The sequence below is a fragment of the Podarcis bocagei genome (assembly GCF_964188305.1).
Source record: "Podarcis bocagei genome assembly, chromosome: 6".
NCBI classification, from domain to species: domain Eukaryota; kingdom Metazoa; phylum Chordata; class Lepidosauria; order Squamata; family Lacertidae; genus Podarcis; species Podarcis bocagei.
In genome coordinates, this window is record NC_138130.1 from 64,825,824 (window position 1) to 64,849,307 (window position 23,484).

The window sequence follows — 23,484 nt, forward strand, 5'->3', positions numbered from 1 at the left end:
TTTTGTTTTATTTTGTTGAAATAGAATATTTTTCTCCATCTTAACAAACTCAGTCACATTTTCCTCTCCTGTTGATTAAATTTTAAAAACTGGCCCATGGCAGGAAAGAATATAACTCTCTGAAGTTGAGTTTGTAGTACATATGTGTGTTTTAGTATGGCACAGTGAGACAGAAAACAGTTTTGCCTTGTTCAAAGATAATCTTCTGTGCTTTTCGATGTTTAATTAAAGGGCTTATAAGAAATGATGATAGGTAAACCTGCAGGTCTTTACTTAAGCAATTTCATCTACTGAAATCCCCATTATTTGATGACAGGGTTTTCCCTTAAGCAATACTTTCATCATCTTTATTTCCTCTTTTCCTTCAACCTACCCTGTCTTTTAATTATCAGAAGGACTATTTCCTTCCTTTCAGGAATGTGAGGAAATCTAATTAGAAATGATAGTTTACAATAGTTGGTTGTCAGCACTCATTGATGCGCAAATCTCAGTCTTCATAGTCTGTTCCTTTTTCCCTTAAAGAATAATCAAAGCTGTAATTTGTTGAAATGATAATTAGAGAATATATTTTCATTTTAGACTCTTAATCGCATGTGTAAATGTGCATATGTATGCCGGTGAAAATAATAAAATGAAATCCAGAGTGAATTATTATAAAATGTACCATCAGCTCTTTTGATGGACCACCAAATTCTGCAATACCACATTTGTTCCATTCTTGCCCGAATATTCTTAGTAGAATTTTGTAGAAAGCATAATCTGTAACAGAATCCTGGTGCAGAGCCTGGAATGAACTGCATGTTGACGAAAACAGCACTTTGTGCTTCATACAAGTCACATAGTCTCAGATTCAAATTAAAGAACGAAGTACTTGCTTTGAATAGTACACTAAAAGTGCAGTCCTATAGAAAATAGGGGTGTGAATTGGATTTGGATGAATCTTGAGGCAAAATGGGATGGCTCAAAGGCATTTTGGATTTGTCAGAGGTGGTGGGAATTATGCAAGGCAGCATAAGTTGGAGCAGGGGCCCCGGAAGAGTTTTTTGACACCTCAGCAAGCCACATATCAAAATAATACTGGAGACACATCTGCTGAAAGCAAAAGTAATGTCTCTATGTGTACTGTATTTGCAAGAGCAAGCATAAAGTCCTCGTAGTTCAGGCCAAATGCTCATCTTGTCCAGCTTCCTGTTCTCACAGTGAACAACCAGATGATTGTTGGAAACCTAAAGCTGAGCATGCACATGAACAGAATATTTCGGGTCTTCAATTCAGGGAAGCTTAAGAGATGAAACCAGGATGGATAAGAGAGTGGGGGAACTGATGGGTTTAGAATCAGAAGGAATTGTTTTTATTTGGAAAGCAAATATATTTTAGTTCAGACTATTTGCCCACAAAATACTTGAGTGTGTCCATTTTCACTCAACCCAAAACTGTAACAGCTGCCCTTGAAGGAAAATCATTGCAACTATTTTTCTGAAATTTGGTAGGATTTTTCTTATCAAAAGGAACAATCTTACCTGCAAAATTCCTCCAATTCTGCCCCCAATTTTTAGAAGTGACCAGCAAAAAACCCTGGACCTCTTATTCTGCAAATTGCCAGGCTTTCCCCACTTTGGAGGAGCTAGTCTGTCTGTAAATTTAATCCACTCACGTCTGACTTTAATTTCTCAATAGAGAATAGAGGTAGGATAAAACAAAGACTTGGATACATGTGCAAAATTCTGCAGCCTCCAGATTTTTCTAAGCTGAATTAGGTGGTTTTATGAAGCATAAAAATTGGGGTTTTATTGTCTGTGCACACCATTAATTGAAGGGATTTTTTAAAAAAAAAGAAAGAAAGATGAAGTTACCACTACTCACTGTCAGGGTCAAGATTTCTAAACAGAGGAAGATACCTATTATTTACTTACTGTTATGTACTGAGTACATAACATTAACATAGTTACAAATGGCTGTGTGAAAGTATAAATGGGCTGGGGCTTGGGTGCTTGTTTTGTGTAAGAAGAAGCTGAAGAAACTGAATGTCCATGAACATTGTTTTCCCAGTCGCATTGAGAAGGGCCTTCATGAAGTGTTTGACCATTTTCCATTTACAAGAGAGAAGCATATACATAATGCTATTTAATTAGATTTTACTTTTAGTTAACATCTGTCATATTTAGCTCTTGTGAAGAAAGTCCTTTCCAGCAGAAATTAATGACTTTTGATAAGTCATTGGCCAACCACAAGTCATTGTCATTGGCCATAAGTTATGGCCAATGGTTGTACTGTATCAGCAGCACCTTAGATTTACTTGGGATTCTGTCACTGAAAATTATTTTCTTTAAAGTGCATAAATTGTGCTTTATATATTGTTCGTCATTTTTGTGTGGCAAACCTAATAATATGATTAGAATTGTTCAATAATCTTCTGTCTCTGGGCTTCATTCATTTCTGATTCATTGTGCCTATTATTAAACCCATCTGTTGATGTTTTTGAATAAACATATTTCTGAATTACTTCTACATTGTGTTCCTTTAATAACTCCACTTCCGAATTATCCTGGGTTGCTCCCAATGTACTTTTAGATAATTAAAGCCTCTCTTTATGTCTATCCAAGTTGTCTCTTTTATTTCCCAGAACACAAGGATGTGATTTCATTTATGTTGCTCTTGGGGTCTAAAGTTGATAATCATTTTTCAACATCTGCCCTAATCAGTGTCTTCTGCTATAGATGCTACACATCCTTTTTCCCTTGACTTATTTCATTAACATTCAAATTCTCAGTCATGTGTTATCTTCCTCTTCCATGGGTTATCCCCCGCTGGATTCTTATACAGTGTGCACATTTGCTTTCAATTTGTCTTAATTTCTCCGGCACACAGTAACAATTTTCACCTTCATGACTTGTTTACAATTATCATTTGCATAAGAATATGTCCATAACAAAGCTAAATATACTCTGAATTTTTAAATGAATCTTTGCTAACTTAACAACAAGTACACAAAGTATTTGGCACTGTGCAACACAGAGTTTATTCAAATGATATTTCAGGTCTTCAATTCAAGAGTCATTTTCTCCCCCAATCCCTTTATCATAGGTTGGGCAGAAAAATCTAATAAGGATTACCCTGTTGGGTTGCATTGTGCTCCAGTGAAGGATACCAGTGGATCTTTAAAATGTCTGTGCTGTCATCCATCATATACTTTACTATCACCTTAACTTATGCTTTGCTTTGAACTTTTTTTAATGCTACCTATTCATTGTTTAGTCAGGAGTAACAATTTCATGGAGGGGCATGGGTGGTGCTGTGGGTTAAACCACAGAGCCTAGGGCTTGCTGATCAGAAGGTCAGTGGTTTGAATCCCTGTGACAGCGTGAGCTCTCATTGCTCTGTCCCAGCTCCTGCCAACCTAGCAGTTTGAAAACACGTCAAAGTGCAATTAGATAAATAGGTACCGCTCTGGCAGGAAGGTAAACGGCATTTCCGTGCGCTGCTCTGGTTCGCCAGAAGCGGCTTAGTCATGCTGGCCACATGACCCAGAAGCTGTATGCCAGCTCCCTCGGCCAATAAAGCAAGATGAGTGCTGCAACCCCAGAGTCATCCGCGACTGGACCTAATGGTCAGGGGTCCCTTTACCTTTAGCTATTTCATGGCAGCAGTCAGTAGCAGCCAGTGTTGTGGGACAGAGCTACCCTTCTGACACTAGCATCACTACAGCTTGCTTAGATGGCATTGGGACAGGGTGAAAGCCATGATGGCACATATTTCCCCCCATTTTATCATCACAGTTGTGATTTAAGGTAGGTTAGACAGAAAGGTAGTGATTAGCCCAAGGTCACAAAGTATAGTTCTTTGCCAAAATGTTAATTTGATCCCAAGTCTTCTTGTTCCAAGTCTGAAACACTATTCACTACAACATCCTTACTTTATTTGGCTTAGCTTTGAATAGCTGGTGTATTTAAAAAAGTTTTGGAATGATACAGTGTATTATATTACATTTGTGGATTGTGTTGTTATTGTTACTACTGCTGCTGTTGAATAATATACCAGGCCTTTCTCGGTGTGTTTCTTCTCAAGTACTTCACTAGATTACTTGGTAACAGACAATGCCAAGTCTATTGTCAGATTTTATTTTGTTTTATTTGTACTTCACTTCAGAATACTGTATGAGAACCAGTCTTTTACTTTTATTCAGCCTTTAATTTGACTGAATTCTAAGATATCTTTTCAGTTGAGCCTGACTGGAAAATTATGTAACTCATTTGAATAAGCAAATTGACATAAAAAAGAGCTACGTTTATGACTTACGGTGGCTTTCAGTCTGCACACTAAGGCTTTCAAAGGGAATAGGCTACTTGGATTGGCATCTGCAGTCTCATGAATTATTTAGTTAGCATTGCATAAGCATCCATTTGAAAGAGTGGATGAGGAGGTTTAGAGTATGAAAATTACATTATATTTTCCTATTTGTGTTTCCTAACACTATTTAGGCCACGTCGGCCTATGAAGACTTGTCTCTTCTCTAAGGGCTTCTGTTAAACATACATGCATTTAATAAAAAGGGACTTTTGCTTGTTCAGTGTCCCTCCCTTTCCCCCAGTTTTTGGCTTGCTTCCTACAAAAAGGAACAGAACCGCATATTTATATACACTCCCAATGCAAAACATGGGTATGGCGAGCATGTTGGTATAATTTAATGTACTACCCCAAGATAGCAACAATTGCATCTGGTTAAATACCACAGAGCATATGTTCACAGCTGCAGATTGCTGCAAATAGCTGTGTTTTGGCCTCACTCCCACATTCACGTTTCTCCTTGAATTTTACCCTTTATATATTATTATTATTTTCAAATCACATTCTGTGTCTGATATACAAGCAACAGGATGGCATTTCAGAATGATACTTCTGTCTAAAATAATGAGCTAAGTTAAATAGCACCTATTAATATTTCCATTGTGTGTTCTTTTGTAATGGAGTTTGATGTTTCTGTGTGGTTTAGTTTACTTCAAATCATTTTCATGGTTAGAAGAATGGGGAAATGCCACATCCTGTCAGAGTTGCCAAGAAACAAGTTAGAGCTGTCAACAGTAATTCATTCATCTGCATTTTTAAGCAAGTCTTCAGCGTTTCTCTCCACCCTTAAATGAATGAATAGCTGCTGTTGTGCTGTGGGAGAGTTGATTCAGTCCTCTATTGTGAATGCCATAGAGGAAAAGAGAAAATAACATTTACACAGGGAGTTTAAGATATTATGAAGGTTTTGACTACGCATTGAATGTTTTGCTTTATAACTAGAAATGATTTAGCTTTTTAAAATGAAATCACTACTACTATAAAAGATGGATTTCAATTAAATATATATATATTTCCCAAAACATGACTCCCTTTGCAGTCATGCAACCTCCGACATACACAGACTTTGTGTGCATTGAAGGGCTTCCATATTCACTACACAGTCAACTCTGTATAACTCAATTATTTCAAATCACGTGCAACTTTCTTTGGGGGAAAAGAAAAGGAAAGCAGTCAAGTGAGTTAAAAACAACAACAGTCTAGTGAATTAGAAAGTGAACCAAGGCCTGCTTTTGTATTCTAAAGATAAATGGCAAAACATTGCAAATAGAACTAGTGCACTTGGCAGTGAGACCAACTTAAAGTAAATCAAAAACTGACAAAAAGATTGTGGAATACAATTCTAATTGGTTTGTCGGGGGGGGGGGTGATCTGATAAATTGCAATAAGGATGTATGAAAATTCAGAGGAAGGTTGGAGGGAAATGTAAAGTGAAAGCATTGTGTTGCATAAAATAAAATACACTTTAAAATGGTCTGCAAACATCCATGCATGCCTACTCAGTAGTACATCCAATGGCATTTAACAGGCTTGCACTCCAGGTAAATGGGAATCAGATAGCAGCTTCGAGGATGTAGAAAGGCTGTTTGGACAAGTTAAACCAACCACCTGTTTCCTTGATCCTTGCCCTTCCTGGCTCATAAAAGCGAGATGGGCTCCATGGGGTGGTGAATGCTTCTCTCTGTAAGGGAGCCTTCCCAGACCCACTGAAATAGGTGGTTATTAAAATGCTTCTTAAAAAAACCATCTTTGGACCCGGCCAATATGGCCAACAATTGCCCAGTCTCAAATCTTCCATTATTGGGCAAGGTGATTGAGTGGGTGGTCCATGAACAACTCCAAGTACGCCTGGAGGATGCAGACCATTTAGATCCCTCCCAAACGGGATTCAGGCCTCATCATGGGACTGAAACTGCCTTGGTTGCACTGGTCGATGATCTCCAGCAGACTAGAGACAAAGGTGAAAGCTGTTTCCTAGTTCTGCAGCATCTCTCAGAGGCCTTTGATACCATCAACCATAACATCCTTCTGGACTGTCTAGAGGAGTTGGGAGCTGGGGGCACTGTTATACAGTGGTTCTGCTCCTTCCTCCTGGGCCGTGTCCAGAAAGTGGTGTTGGGGGATGAGTGTTCGGACCCCTGGGCTCTCACTTGTGGGGTGCCTTGGGGCTCTGTCCTCTCCCCCATGCTTTTGAACATGAAGCCGCTGGGAAAGATAATCAGGGGGTTTGGACTGGGTCTTCATCAGTTTGCAGACGATACTCAGCTCAACCTCTTCTTCAAATCAGAACCAGTGAGGGCGGTGAAGGTCCTGTGTGAGTGTCTGGTGTCATAGTATATGAGTGATATACTAATGAGGTCCATCACTGAAAGAAAAAAAGATTTCTTATTTACAGACATTTCCCATTTATAACATTTAAATGTCTTTCAAGCATTTTATCATTATATTTGTTATGATGAGTAAGATAAATGAGTTGTGTGCTGCCCTAAAATCTGAATCAAATGAAGAATGATATCTAAATGTTTCAAATAAACAAATTAATTCTAAACAGTTTAAGAATACCAAGAACCTGTTTATGAAAGGTATATGTTTCCTCTGATTTGCATTGCTATCTAGCCACTTAAAAGTTCTCATTCTCTCTTGGGTAGTCCAACAAATTCAGATAGTCTCCTTTAAATAAGTCATAGAATCTTAGAGTTGGAAGGTGCTCCAAGGATCATCTATTCCAATTCCCTGCAATGCAGAAATCTCAACTAAAGCATCCATGACAGATGGCCATCCAAGACATCCAATTCATGCTAGCATGGATATGTCAACTTTTCTCCAAGGATTTCAAGGTGGCACACATGCTACCTCCCCTGTGAGGTAATTAGGTTGAGAGATAGCAACTCGCCCAAGATCACCCAACGAGCTTCATGGCTGAATGGGGATTTGAACCCTCGTCTCACAGGTCGTAGTCCGCCATGCTAACCACTACACCACAGTAAAAGCTTGCACATTGCAATGGCTATAAGAGCACAACATGGTAAATAAATATGGATGAGAATATGAGCTTCAAGAGTGAAAAGAAGGAAAATAAACTCCCATTTTGAGACTCCTGTTCTTTTGTCATCCTCACAGGTATGGCAGTTTTCTACACAAATATATCGTAATTCTAGTTTATATATACATTGGAAGACATAAGGTTGGAGATATATTTGAAGAGTATTCAAAATTTAGCATCCTCCAGTCATCACATGTGTTATACAGCAAGAAATTTCTTCTGCCTCCCATCTAATTAATATATTAGTAATCTGTAGTAATTTCAGTAACACTGTGATTCATAAAATGAAAGTGAAATTGCATCGAAATATGTCAACCATTCAAATACACCTGTACACCTATGACATCAACCTGACAATTTCATGATTTCATATTTACAAAACTGTAATGGATACCATAACATCTGCACACAGCAGAAAAAGTTCATTGCACAAATAGGATTCTAAGAAGGCTAATGGGAAACATATTTTTTCTTTCTTTTTTAACAGTGGAAAAAGGTTTCTAAATGTTTACAGTGAAAATGTCTCCTTGTTTACACATCGTATGGGTGGAGGCCTGATGTAAATCAGCAATTTCTGCAGCAAAAAAAAACCAAAAACATTTTTAATTGCCATTTCTAGCTAATTAGATTGCTCTGTGAATTTTGACAGTTGAATTGCAGTTTGACCAGCCCATCAATTGAAACATTTGCAAGTATTGAACATGACATTTATATGGCAGAGATGACAGTAATGTTCATTTAGACTGAATATGCAGAGAATTATAATTGGGCTAACAAGCCTTGTTACCTGGCCTAATTCCAGTTATATTTGCAATCTTTCTTTTGTGTTTGCTTTATTCATTTATAATGTCCGACATTCAGGTCAAACATTTCCAAAGCTTTATCTTTTATCCTCTTTTTGGACACAAACATATACTCTGCATGTCATGACACAATTCACCAAGCATGACATTATGTTGACATTATCATAAAATGGCAGAATCCTATGCTGAACGTGCATTCAGGTTTCACAAACAGAAGATTGTACTAAAGCACCACCCTTGCACTTGCAGTTATGTGGAAGGGTTAGCCTAGAAGCAAGATGTATAGTGAAGCTGCAATCCCATGCTCCTTCATCTGGAAGTAAGTCTCATTGAACTCAGTGGAGCTAACTTCTGAGTAAAGGATTATGGTATGAAAGGTTTGCAATCAAATAGCTCTGAAAGGGTCTTCTGTTGCTGCAGTGTCCATACTTTAGTAGTATTTCAATACTAAAACACAGTTTAAATATACAGTAGTACTTCTGTTTCCTCTGTGTTACAGGAATGCATAGCTGCGCTTTGAAAGCAAGCGACTTGTAATCCTGATTTTCCTGTAGAACCACTAATACTGTGACAAAAAAAATCCTGCATTTTTAAACACTTTCCATCCATTAATGAAAGTAGAAATAGCAGTTGAAAATTATCAAAGAGAATTAAAAAAATAAAAATAAAATTCCACCCAAGAAATCTCATGAGTGGGGTACAAGTTTGTTTGTTTTTATGTAATTACCTTACTTTTGTGTTGGCTGAGTGATGTTGGTGAATGTCCTTTCATTCTATATAGTCTCACCAGTGCTGCACAATCTTCACTCTTTCCAGGTATGAGCATTTCAGTCAAAGCTCCAGCGAATAAATAAGGTGGTGCTCAATGGAATTCTTAGGCAAGCTCAGGGATTAGTGCTAGCACAGGGGGGTTTTTCTGCACCTGTGCACCATACCATCCCATAATCTGCTTTGGAGAGTTGAGGGAAGCCCCAGAACAGATTTAGAGGACGTGTGGAGAAAGGAGAAGGGCAGAACCTTCAATTGTAAGGAGAAATACTTGCAGTTGGTGGAGTGATCACCTCAGTGCTATGTTGAATACAACCCATAATGAGATAAAACCTCCCAAGGGACTTTTTCAGATCAAGAACAGTAGGCAGCCAGGAAAGCTGCAGAGTGCTACGGAAATGCTTACTAGAAAGAAAACACATACATCATACTTGGCCTCCCCACAACAATAAGATTAGCTCAAAACCCCAAATCTGCCTAATTTCTAATGACATTTCATGCCCTAATAACGGAGCAGAAAAATGGAAGCCTCTTTTGCAGAGAAATAAAACATTTGAGATAGTAGAAGACAGATTTAGCACAACATCTGCCATTAACACGTAAGTGCCCTCATTCAGTGCTACTCAAATTGGTGGTCCGTGGACTGGTGCCAGTCCACAAACCATTGGCTGCAAGTCTGTGGTGACTCTACTACCTGCCAGGTTAGGTGGGATGCTTCAGGGACCAAAAATGAACCAGTCCCTAACACATTGTGGGGTGGGAATTGCTATCCAGCACGTAAGATAGTTTGATAAGCACTGCCCTAGTTGAAACTCCTAAACTAGATTTATTTATTTCATTTCGTGCAGTGCAGTGCTGTGCAGTCCACTGGTAGTATTTAGCAAAATTGTTCCTCAAAACATCACTGGGACTACAGAAAAGAGCATGCTTGTAACAATAGGTTGAATCCATGCAGTGGCGGACCTTGGGGTCTCAAATTTCAGTGGCGCCCTATACTCCACCTGTCACTGATGCTGGGATACAAGAAACAGAAGTCTGTTAGATCCCTACTAATCATTCAGTTCTATGTAATGAGAGCTTCATACATTACTGACATAAGTTATGACCACACCACAGATACTATAAGCACTTTTTCTAGTGACTACTATGTTACTCATTTTACAAAATAAATGCAGTTCCTGGACCAAAGTGATAAGCCATAAGTTGGGTGCAGCATTCAGCCCCCTTGGTACATGCACTGGCGGAGGAAGAGGAGTGCAGGGGAAGGGCATCGCCCCCGGCAGCACGATCCCGGTGGGGTGCTATCACACCTGCCTCCCCGCCCACGCTGCATGCCACACCCCGTCAGGCAGCATGCCACGCCCTCAGGCGACACACCACACCCCCGGGACGCACGCCAGCCCCACCCACACCCGCTCTCCGCCCTCCAGTGCCAGAGCATGAAGCTCCTCCACTGGGTGCATGTGAGAGAGTTGTTTTAGAGAATTTAAAAGACCTACAGTGGTACCTTGGGTTACAGACGCTTCAGGTTACATACGCTTCAGGTTACAGACTCCACTAACCCAGAAATAGTACCTCAGGTTAAGAACTTTGCTTCAGGATGAGAACAGAAATCATGTGGCGGCGGCACGGCAGCAGTGGGAGTCCCCATTAGCTAAAGTGGTACCTCAGGTTAAGAACAGTTTCAGGTTAAGAATGGACCTCCGGAACGAATTAAGTTCTTAATCTGAGGTATCACTGTACTGAGTATTTTATTTTATTTTATTTTATTGCCCTTTCCCCATAATGTCTGTGCATATGACCTGTGTGGCCCACCTTTCCAGAAAAAAGCTCATTAGTCAAACCTACCATAGCTAACTCCTAAATAAAAACAATCTATGACTTAAATCACCACCAAAAATAATATTATTTAAAATATGGATGGGTTTTAGGGTTTCTTGTCCTCTGACATGCATTGTGCTTGCCTTTGCACCAGATCATATGACAAACATGGCTGATCAGATTCAACTTGGGGGAAGCAATATAGTTGAAAGTGTGTGTGTTCTTTCTCAATACTTTGTAAACTAAAAGACTTGAATAACTGTGATTTGAAGAATGAAAGGTATATTTTATTGATGTCAGCAGGTGGTCTCATAAATCCTACCCAAATACTGTTCTACAGGGGTATTTCTAGGCACTTAAAGGACTAGGGGGACAGGCTTATTACAGAAATTTGGAAAATTAAGATAGTGGGTGGCTAAAGTTTTCCCAGCACTGCATTTTGTAATGTGCCCAGGCACCCAGGAGCAAAGGATTTCTTCCTTTTTAAATACCCTTTTAAAAAATGTGGAGGAGAAGAAAATCTAGGGGCCAGTTCAAATAACCTGGAACTTGGGCCATTGGGCCAATTCCTAACAAATTGCCTGGAGTTCTATCATGTTTGAAACCTTACTATAATATGCACACTTTATTATTATTTCTTAATAATTAAATGAAAGGAAGAAAACATTTGTTAAAGGAACCATTTGATTCTGATCAATATAAAAGTTCGATTGATGAACTACAGATCTTTGCATCCTTAGATTTATTTTTATTTTTTGTTTTACAAATTGTTTTGACAGTATAATTTGTGGCTAATAGTAAATGCCTCTGCCATTATCTATTTTCAAACAACTGGCGTCGACAAGCATTTCAAAATACTGGATTTGTTTGTCTTGGCAGGGTATAGGTCAGGAAAAATCATACCGGCTGATCTAAATAAGTAGACCAGATACTTGAATTTGGGTTTTGTTACGCTCGACTCAATAGTGAAACTTTCTTTGTATTCTCAGTCAGAGCTTCTGACTAACCTATCTATTCTCTTCTCCTCTTGCAATCTTTTCCTTGGTCCCAGTGGCTGCTACAAAGAGCAAAGCTAAAGGTGAGTTTTCACTTTCATTCTTGATTTACGCTGCATGGCTTTGCAGTACACATCCCACTGTGATTGCAATTAATTATGCAGATTAGATAGATCTGCATATATTTATTGAATTTGCATGCTTTGCTTGCAAAACTGAAGATGGGTATTTTTCATCATTTTGAAATTGAGCTATATAATTATTCACTGTGTCTTTATCTGAAAATAAATAAGTTCTTGTGAATTTCTGAACGACAAATCCTATCTCAAAATATAAAACTTCTTCTGTTTGTAAGAGATTGCTGCCAAGTTAGAATAATTAGATTGCAAAAAGAGCCCCAGTTCATGGTATCTATCTTATTTGTATTATCATGCAGTTTCTGAGCTGTTCAGTTTTTAACATCAATCAGACAGGACTGCACTGTTTGTCGGAGGCTTATTTTTTTATAAAAAAAATCAAATAAATAAATCTGGCTATCATCTGCATAAAAATGACACTGTGGATAATAATGGGGGGAAATGAAAGCCAGTAAAATTGTAGAAAGGATTGAAAAGCGTGAACCTAACACAAAAACTATGGCAAGCACCATTATTTCCAGGAATAATATGAAATAATCTTATAATATAATTCACTTGTGGTAGTGAGAATTTTCCATAAACAAAGCTTCTATCATTCTGATAGGGGTGGGGAGGGAGAAAAGGGAGGAAGTCTCTATAAAGGAGTGAGGGAGAGATGTGTGTTTTTTGTAATAACGGGGATTCTCCCTCGATCAGACATGACAGCAGCCCATTTATGTGGCTAAAATGGTATTCTTGCACTACATCCAGATATTCAGTGACATCAGATGGGGACAGGCCCTCCCTGCATACAAGCCTCAGATTGGGGTGGAATTATGAGGTTTTGCTCACAGCTCTGCAGGAAACTGTCAAACAAGCTTAGGGGAAGATATTATGTTTCCTAACTTTGCGGAGCTTTTATTCAAGAAATTAAGACTTTAATCTTGTACCCACTTACTTCTAAGTAGACATGTATAGTATTGTGCTGTTAATGGAGATTCAGTGAAATCAATAGAGTATTAGATGGCATGTTAATTATTACTAAAAGATCCAGCAACAAACTATGAACCTCACTAATTGACTAATGCAGGTGAAAAGATTTAATATAGGTACCTGCACTTCTCAACGTACATTATTGCTAACATTCCCCACTTGGACTGCTTATACTTCATTAGATAATTCTGAATGGAGAAATAAACCAGGGCTTTTTACAGTATTGATGATTTCAGCAGCATAGTTACCGTATTTTTCGCCCCATAGGGCGCACTGGCCCATAAGGCGCACCTAGTTTTTTGGGGGGGAAATAACCCAGCCCCCAGAGCAGGCTGCTCTCCGCAAGCCGCGGGAGCCCTCCTGCGGCTTGCGCAGAGCTACCCAAAGCCCCGGTGCAACTGCTCAGCACGCCGGGGCTTCGGGATAAGAGGCAGCTCAGCGCAAGCTGGGGGAGGGCTCCCGCGGCTAGCGCAGAGCTACCCGAAGCCCCGGCGCGACTGCTCAGCGTGCCCGGGCTTCGGGGTGCAGGCAGCTCTGCGCAAGCCGTGGGAGTCCGACGCGAACTCCCGCAGGCTCCCACGGCTTGCGGATAGCTTCCTGAAGCCTGGAGAGCGAGAGGAGTCGGTGCGCACCGACCCCTCTCGCTATCCAGGCTTCAGCGAAAGCCTGCATTCGCCCCATAGGATGCACACACATTTCCCCTTCATTTTTGGAGGGGAAAAAGTACGTCCTATAGGGCGAAAAATACGGTATTTTCCCTTTCTAGAAATTATCAGATGGTATGCTTGGGAATGATTGTGATAGGGAGCAGTAACTGTGTTACAAGAAACCTAGTGGAAGGGCTATACAGAACTGCATGTTATTTTTTATTTCTGTTGTGGCAACCTAGCACACAATAGTCTATTTAATTGTTACTTGCTTTTAGAGTTGGATGGATCTCTCTATTTCTAGACCATGTCAGTTTTGCATGTTTATTCATAAGTGTGTTCCATCCAGTTTCTATCTTGATCTGCATTTTTTTTAAAAAAAACCACACACACTGAGTTTGCATCCAGTTTCTATCTTGATCTGCATTTAAAAAAAAAAAAAAACAAAATACTGAGTTTGCAAATAAGAAATATCCCAGGCACCCATACCCATCAAACACATTGTTTTTATAGCACTACGGCTGGTTTAAGCCACTGTTGGGCAAAAACTAGCTGTTTCTTTACAAATTACTTGCTTAATTCTACATGTGTACCTGTTTTGTGACAGGAGATGTGCACCTCAGGATTTTTTTCTGTCTTTAGCCATATGGTTTTCCTTCTCCCCATTGTCAATAGTGAAAGTATGCCTTAGAATGCTTGGGCAAACTGTGGTACTGGATAGGCTAGTATGGTCCTGTTAACTGCATAAAGATTGCAGCAGGGTCTTCAGTCTCCAGGAGCTGCTTACATGATGATCCTAACCAAACTTATTGGATTTTGAAGAAGAAGAGTTTGGATTTGATATCCCGCCTTTCACTCCCCTTCAGGAGTCTCAAAGCGGCTAACAATCTCCTTTCCCTTCCTCCCCCACAACAAACACTCTGTGAGGTGAGTGGGGCTGAACAAATTCTTCCTGGGCTGGATGGGATGGATACTTTTTGCCCATCCCTAATGAATCAAAAACTTTCATTGTCACTGGCCATATTGGCTGGGTTTGATGAGAGCTGTAATCCATCTAGAGAGCATGTTAAAATATATGTGTCTGAACCCACATGTGTGTCCAGTACTCTTTGTATTCATTGTCTCCATGCACACGTTTCCAAGAGGTTTAGGATCTTTTGCTAGAGTTATGGCATGCATTCCTTATGAACATGTGTTTACCCTTTATAGCCACAAGTAGTTCTCATACAAAAGAAATAAAGAAATATTGGTTTATTACATGAAATGAAAGTGACAGAATACCGTATATAAATTAAGCAGGCAGCAACTACACATACACCTTGATCTCGTGTCATAGTATTTATGCAAACCCTTACTCATGCCACGATCTACAGTAATAGAAACCATAGAAAAAGTTCAGATTGACACACACTTATTCATTAACACCTTTTTGGGGAAGTCTGAATAGCCCTGGGAGATTATGTACATTCAAAACCTGGGGAGTCGAGCCTAGCATACAGATGAAGTCTCAGGGAAATTTCCCCGCCTTGCGCATGAGGGACTTGTAATTTGTGAGACCATCCTCAAAGAGACTGGTTTAGGAAGCTTCATTTACCCAGTGGTAAATGCACAAACACCTTGCTGACTGAGTAAGGTACTCAGAGCCGTCTTACCCATAGGCACTAGGGGTGCGGGACACTCGGGTGTTGGGCTCTCAGGGGCGCCAGGCAGAGAGTCCGGGGCCCGAGAGTTGAGTCCGGGGAAGAGACCACCCGTTGGTCGGAGCGCCGCAGCGGGCTCTTCTGCTGCAGGTGGCTCTGTGCCACGAGTTTGGAGACAACCAAGCCAGCGAGATGCTGAGGCGGCCGGCCGGCTCTGCCCTCCTGTGTGCCTGGGACTGGCCAACCTGGGGGTGGGGGTGGGGGGGGTGCCAGGTGGATCTTTGCACCCCGGCGCCGCATATGCTTAAAACAGCCCTAAAGGTACTCACTGTCTAGGTAAGCTTCATCAAGCTTCTTTGAGCTGGTCTGTTGTGATTGGGAACTGAAGAAAGCTTACACCTGAAGTAGCATAGAAAGATGCCTTCCTACATCTTAACCATCTAGCTCATCCATCTAGCTCAATATTGTGAAGCTAAAGGCTCTCTGGGATTTCAGACAAAGTTCTTTCCCAGACCTACCTGGAGATTGAACCTTAAACCTATTCAAATAATATGCTCTACTACTAAGCTGCAACCCTTCCTCTAAACTTCCCAATGTTCAGCACTTTTGGAGAGAACTCTGGCATTGGTTGTAGGCTTCCTTGAGCTTCCCTGTGTGAGATACATTTGGAGATCTCACAGCTATGTCCCTGAGGCGATAGAAAGTGCCTTTAAATTTAGTAAGTTCCAGAACTTTACAGTAAAGTTACAGAACTCTTAAAGAATTGTATTAACACCACTGCAAGTTGTGTGCTTATAAACTCCCCAATTCACCGCCAAACTCTCCCACCCACCTATCTTTTTTTGGGGGGGGCAGGGGGAACAACAAGGTGGAAGACCTACTCCATGTTTACCAAAAGCATACAGTAGTAGAATGAAACAAAAGGTCATAGCAGGATACAAGAAGACTGTGGTTACAATTGCAATAACATAACCTGTAAAAAAACAACCACATAAAAAAAAATCTTGCTTAGACCCAAGTTCATACCTCTGAATCAATAAATGCTATTAAATCTGAGGAAAATCTTAGACATCTCTTGAACTCTACAGTTTTCAGAAAACTTTTGAAATGCTTTGCTTTAGCAGCTCCCTGTGTGTCAGAGGTAGAAAATGGATTTGTCATAATGCTTGTATGAATCCTAAGTAACACTCCTCGCTGCTCTTCATTCTTTTCAAGTACCTTGTAGTAGCTGTTTGCAATGATGATAAGTAAGAGAAACATTCCGAATCTTAAATGTTCCAGTTAATAAAAGTATGGAGTAAAATGTACACTCTAGTTAGGTATTTATTGTTATAGTGTTGCTATAGCAAATGCAATCATTTATGTGGAACCTTGTTCCTTAGTGCCACCACCCTTGATGCGCTATTAATGTGTGATTGTGCACTCATTCTTTCATGCAATGCATTAAAAATCTTGAGAAATTATTGGGGATAAGTGTTGTATACATGGGGAAAGGTGTAACTTAGATGAATAGAATACAATAGGGGCTTGTGATAGACACACCAAAACATGCACCCATATTTCAGAAGAGCAGGTCTGATAACAGTTCAGCTCATGCAACAGAAGAATGGAAATCTTAAATAATAGGGCCAATGTGTTATAATGTCTTTAGAATGTTTGATTAGACCTGGGGAAAGCTGCATTCAAATATGTATTATGGCCCCAAAGCTTTGGACATTTAACTATCTATCAGCCTAGCCTGCCTAACAAGGTTACTGTGAAGATAAAAATGTAAGTAGGGGTATGAAACACTATGCCACACAAAGCTTCTTGGAGGAATGGTGAGGTAGAAGTATTATAAATTCAGTTTTTCAGCTGAAGTACTAGAATGATGTGAAGCTTCTTGTAACTAAGCTAAGATCAGTGGGAAGCTAATTCTTGGATACAGTTCTTAGGCTGGTGTTAATATTTCCCTGTCTCTATGTGAGAAAATCTTCCTGGCACAATCCCATTTACTCACAGTGACTCTGATTGATGGTAAATATACTCCATAATTTCTTATTGCTGTCCATATGCTATATCTATTTATCTATACAGCCTCCCATTGGCTTATATTGTGTTTCTTGTATTGCCGCTGAGAATATTATAAGTTTAACACCTTTTCATTTGGCAAATATCCTTGCTCTTCATGTGTCTCGTCTAATAATCATGATTATTTCTACGTGTATCCATTCACCATTTAACAGATTGTATATCAGACGGTATACTGAGTGATTTTACTCATTTTCAATTTAGATGTCTTTCCTTTCAACTGTGCCTATCAATTTTTGTAAAGATAGAAACTTTGCTTTTAGTGCCACCATCCAGCTGGCTTTTATAAATAATAATAATAAAGCCATGGGCACCTCATCTTTGTTCCCAGTGGTACCCCACTGACCTCTTTCAAACTTGAAAAGCTTCTTTCAACTGCTGTGCTTTTTATGCACATCACACTGGCAGTCTTAGCCTACTGGGTCCCTTTTCATCTGGTTCTCTCACCCCCTCCAACTTAAAAATTAATTATTAAAATTTGTCAGATTGGCACGCCACACTGCCAATGCAAGCAATATTATGCCTTACTTTTGTTTGGTTCAGGGTTGGCAGGCTGGCTCAGCATTTCCTGATAATTGTGCAATATTAGCTTTTCTGAATAAAGGTAATAGACTATTAAAATCTCTTTAAAAATAAATACAAAGTTGAACAAAATATTTCCATAGAAATGCTAAACCTGATGGTCCCCTTCAGTCATTCCACATCACATGGAAGTGCTCCTAAGAAGACTCTAGTTATTATTCCCTCCCACTACCTCGTACCCTGAGTTGTCAGACTTCATCAAACTGCCACCACATACTGCAAGGTCTCCAGGTCATGGGTCATGATAACTACCTTTCAGTCTGGTAGAGTTCCTTAGGAATCAGTCTTGGGAGACCAATATTCCATATTTCATTCAGAGTTTTAGAGAAGGGAAGTGACAGGAGCGAGCCAGCTGTAAATCACACTGTGCACTCTTTGCTCTTTATTAGCTAGTTTGCTCTTTATTAGCAACAACAGGATCTGCACAGACTTGGTGGAGTGTCGGGTCTAATGAGCACAAGAACCTATCCCTGATAGGTCTTGCCCCATGGATCAGTTGCCTAGACTAAAGCTTCTCAACTCCCCACAGCTGTCTATGTCTCCTCCCCACCAGGGTTTTCCCCCAAGCAACTGGAGACTGTGCCTGTGTGCCTGTCTATGCTTCTTCCACTTCACGTCTCTTCTGGTTTGGGCAGACCAGCTGAAGGGCTTCTGACACCTCCTCTTCCCAGTCTTCTCCCTCTTACCACTCATTGTTGCCCCACCACCAATATCTGGGCTCTGAGCCTTCTTCCCTTGGTGGTTCCCCAGCTGGTTCCTCCCATCATTCCTCTGCATCCAGCCAGTCCATGACAGGAATATGATTTTGTAAATGAAACTCACTAAGACACCAGGCTAAAAGCCATAGCAAAGTCAAAGAAAGATTGAGAAGACATGCAGCATTCTGAGCTGAGGCGATGGCAATATAATTTCAATGTATTACTTGAGTAATTTGTAATAGGATATTGAAACAGCCATCCTTTAGTTCCAAGCACTGACAATCTCACTTCTGGAAGATTGTATCTAGTTTTGGTTGCCATAAGCTGTACCTGGTTTATAATGTTACTTGGACTCACATGTGCACAGCCAGCACTCCTGAAGGTATACACACTGCTGAGAGGTTTAGGATCTTTTGCTGGAGTTGTGATGTGCACTTGTTATGGATGTGTGTTAACCCTTAACCTAATGTCCACAAGAAGCTCCCACATTGAGCAATAAAGAAAGCTTGGTATATTTATGTATACCCTAGAAGAGACAAGGTATATATAAATGCTGCTTCAGACAGCAAAGTTACAATCTAAGCAGGTAGCAAATTCTACAATATGTACATAGCTTGATTAAAAATATTCTCAAACTATTCTAAAAGGCTAACAGAAACATAGGCATGGCTATCCACACTAGAAGTGGATAGGTGAAAGGGGAGGGGGACAGGAGGAAAATATACCTATCCTTAAAGCAAAGCAGACGTGTACTGAGTCTTGTGGAGCACTGGGGTAAGTGGAGTGAAAGCCAATGTGGTGTAGTGGTTAAGAGCAATAGTCTCATAATCTGGGGAACTGGGTTCGCGTCTCCGCTCCTCCACATGCAGCTGCTGGGTGACCTTGGGCCAGTCACACTTCTTTGAAGTCTCTCAGCCCCACTCACCTCACAGAGTGTTTGTTGTGGGGGAGGAAGGGAAAGGAGAATGTTAGCCGCTTTGAGACTCTTTAAAGGGAGTGAAAGGTGGGATATCAAATCCAAACTCTTCTTCTTCTTCTGTACTGTTGGAGCTGAAAGCTACTGGAAAACCTGGGGTTTTAATAATGTTTTAGCTAATGTCTTATAGTAGGGAAGGGAGGGGCCTTGAGATAAGCAATTCTTGTATTTTCCCCAGAGTTCCTGCCCATTTCTCATCTTGCCCATTCTAGAGAGAAAAGGACTGAAAGCTGGCCGTCCTGTTTGCTTAACAAAAGGGTGAAAGGCTTTGATAATGGGCTGTTATCAGAAGCTGGTCATCTCTGTCTCCTATCTGCCTTCAAATCACCTTGTCAATTGTGTGGGTGAATCCCATTGGAGTTGAGTATCCTGTACTTGGCAACTAAATTTGCATGTGTTAATCTTTAGATTAGATGTAGGTGAACTCAGAATATGTCTGACTACCTTTCAGGAGGCTGGAAATTCCAGGCTCACCAAAGTACCGTATTTTTTCCATGTATAAGACTAGGTTTTTTCCCTTTAAAATGATGTCAACAATTAGGAAGCGTCTTATAATCTGGGCCATCTCCCCCCATTTTCTTAAATCTGAGTCCCCCAAAATAGGTGGCATCTTATACATGGGGGTGTCTTATAGATGGAAAAATGTGGTATATGATGGAGTGTCTCCTACCATATTACAGTTGTGTCAATCTTATACTCATGCCATGATCCACAGAGATAAACCATGTCAAAAGTTCAGATTCACACACCCTTCTTCACAATAAAAACTGAAATTGTTTTAGGAATTCAGAATAAGGTTTACAAGCAGAGACCAAAACATTTTGCCCTGTTCGGCTTAGATAAAGAAAACTAAGAGATGATAAATTACACTTTGTAACTACAGCGGAAGGCATTACATTCAGGAAAATGCTATTAGGTTTAAGTGTATGAGCGGAAGTTAAGACCGTACATTTTCATTCATGATTTTTTTGGTTGAAAACAGGAACAAGATGCCTGCAGAGAAAATAGTTCCAGCAAATTCTAGCAAATAGCCAAATTATACTCTAAAGAGAAGGCCAAAAATTCAAAGTATTCAAATATTTCTAGATAATTCAAATATTTCTAAATAAAATCCTTGTCACAAATATGCATGGCTCCTAAATCTACAAAAACTGCATCCACAAGTTTTTCCATACATCCCTTGCAAACCAACGTCCTGAATTTAATTTTACTAGTCCCTTACTAATCCCTAAGAAACAGTGGAGCCAAATGAAGCCTTGCAATGAATCTGAAATGTAAAGGGTTTCTGTAATCATTCTGGCTGCTTAGTTTCATTTCTGCACACATACACAGTTCTCCTTTGGCAACAGTTCAGCCTTCATTCCCTGTCCATGTGTGATCTTCACTAGTCAATGGGCTTTCCCCCTCATTTCTTTTTCCTTCATGTCTCTGTCTCTCTCTCTGCCCCCATGGAACTTCTTTGTCCAGTACATTAAACTTTTTGGTTTCTTCATTGATCTCTCTGGCCAGCTCTTCTGCAGTGTTAATCAGGAAAGGAACGTATCCAGACAATTCTTTGGATCTGTCCTATTCAGGACAGTCCATTCTATTCTCCCCTTCCAACAAGTTGTCAAATTGCGTGCATGGGGATATTCTGGGGTCCCCATCTTAATCCCCACACCCACATTGTTTTGTAGTTCTGCATACTGCAGGGTTACCTGAAGTCTTTTGGTACCTTTTTATTATGCATTAGCGGTGCAGTTTTAGACTTTACACGGTATTACCTTCAAATTTATTAATAGTCCACAGACCTCCACATTCTGAAAACAAATATTTGAGTCCGTACACATATATGAGGGGAAAAGAAACTAAAAAAATATATAGGAAAGCCCAATAGACAAAAATCAATACATACCGTAGTTGCTTATAGCTTTATGGTTGCTTTGCAGCTTGGAATACAAACTAGTGCAGTGCTGAAATCAGTCATCCAAATTCTCTAAAGTTGTTCTCCTCTGTGAAAAAGCATCAGTTTGTTTGTCTCATTCTTTAGAATTTCTTTAGAACTTTGGTGGGTATGATGTTGAGCTTACTTGAACACTGTGAGCAGGCCATGGGGTGCGGTGTGTTTTTCTTCCTTCCCATTAAATGTTTCTCCTGTGTTCTGCAACCTCCCTGATTGCCTGTGCTTCCTGATCTGAAAATGCTTCATGGGAGGTATTCTACTGAGCTTTAGTTGAAGCACAGGAAGCAAAGAGACTAGCTACAGAGCTCCTGTGCACTGATTTCTTTAATAAAATCAAGATATTGCAGCTGCCAGGCACTTATTAGGCAGCTTTCCCATACCTACTTGAAAACCTAGTTCAAATTGCCATGGGACTTTCAGGAAACCTGAGCACCCAGGAAGGCAGCAGACTACAGAATACCTGATAGATTATTTATGGAATGAAATAAAGGAAATACATGAAATAAATGAGAATGAAATAAAAGAAACCACCTTGAAACTAAGGCAAGTGCATTTTTTTTTTTGCACCCCACAAATGTGAATTTCACTGATATTTTCTTCATTTGATAATTTTAATGCAATTTTCCTCTTTAATTTATGCATGTTGGTTGAGAAAAATGTGGCAGGCTTTTTGGGCACAACACTAATACAAACTTTGCAACTGATTCAGTTACTTCTGATTGGGCCTCAATGACGAGGTAGGCCATATATGCTATAAAAATTATTCTGGTATAGGAACAATATAAGAGACAAATAAGTTGATTGCTGGAATGTCCATAGCAGAGGTAGCTAATGTGGTGCCTTCCAGATGTCGTCAGGCTATAACTTCCATCTTCCCTGACCATTGGCCATTCTGATATCTGGAGGGCAGCACATTGGCTACCCTTGAAGTACTGTGAGCAAAAATCATGTTATAGCATTTCAGTAATGTGCAGAGACTGAGAGATGCAGAAGACTAAAGTTAAAAGCAAGTATGCATGCCACTTGGCTCTTGTAATCTTGTCTGTACACCCCCTCCCCAATAAGATTTTTCCAAAATAGTTTCCTATCCAGCCAAAGTCACAGAAAGACCTTGGTGATGGTCTTTCACACAAACACACACTCCACAACCCCAAGTAAGCAAGGCTACACAATACAGGCAGTTATAATTTGATAGCAACATAATATCAACATAAATATCCCTGCCCATTGATATCAACCAGACACCTTAACTAGACTCTTTTCAGCACCTGCTAAAAATATTATTGTTTAGACAAGCCTACACATATGATCAGAATATGCCTGCACTAAGGTGTTGCCTGCCTTGATTCAGCTTGTGAATGCATAGTGAAGTGTCACCTGTACAGAGGCCTATTCTGGAGGCATTTATTTGTAGAAGTCAATGAGCTTCCATGTGTTACCTTGGTCACCGGTCATTTGCCAAAAAATATTTTCTCCACAGTTTCCACTAAGCATTACTGTAAGTTTGACACTTGCCCATGAAGCATTTGCTCTTTATGTACATTGCCACAAATGGAAACAATTTTTAAGGAAAAAGAAGTTATCTAAGTTACAGATAAATTCATGAGGTTGCAAAACTGTTATATATTAAAACACAATAAAAAGAAAGCATTTAAACTACCTGCAGCATACTTCTGCATTCTTTTTGTAGAGAAGATCAAGCAGCTAACAAACAAACAGCTTGATGTTAATTGGATTTAAATGCTTTTAGCTAAAACACAAAATATGTTTAAAAGCATACAAATGTTATATTGGCCACTATGGAATTACACTGCTACTCTTCCTCCTTCTGCTCTGTAACTTTCCAAGGGAGAAAACAATAATCATAGAGTCATGTAGGACTGTGGTGGTGGGCCTCAGATGCTTGGCGAGTGCCTACAGAAGACCTCAAGGGCACCACTGCGCTCACAGGCATCATGTTGGAGACCCCTGGTTGTATCTGACCAATCAGGACTAGCAATTTGAATTGAGCTAAGAAATGAGTAGGTAATCAATTAAGTGGGGCCC

The 23,484-nt window shown here is 39.9% G+C and overlaps 1 protein-coding gene across 4 annotated transcripts in view; it reads left to right on the plus strand.

Annotated features, from left to right (window-relative positions):
* The window catches only part of CADM2 (cell adhesion molecule 2), a 368,300-nt gene that overhangs the window by 181,871 nt on the left and 162,945 nt on the right, over positions 1 to 23,484 (plus strand). For 3 of the 4 annotated variants that reach the window (XM_081199662.1, XM_081199664.1, XM_081199665.1), the window contains exon 2: positions 11,831 to 11,857. The exons of the other annotated variant lie outside the window; for it this stretch is intronic. In XM_081199662.1, coding sequence (XP_081055788.1) covers positions 11,831 to 11,857 — 27 coding nt within the window. The remainder of the gene's footprint in view (positions 1 to 11,830; positions 11,858 to 23,484) is intronic. 4 annotated transcript variants of the gene reach the window in all.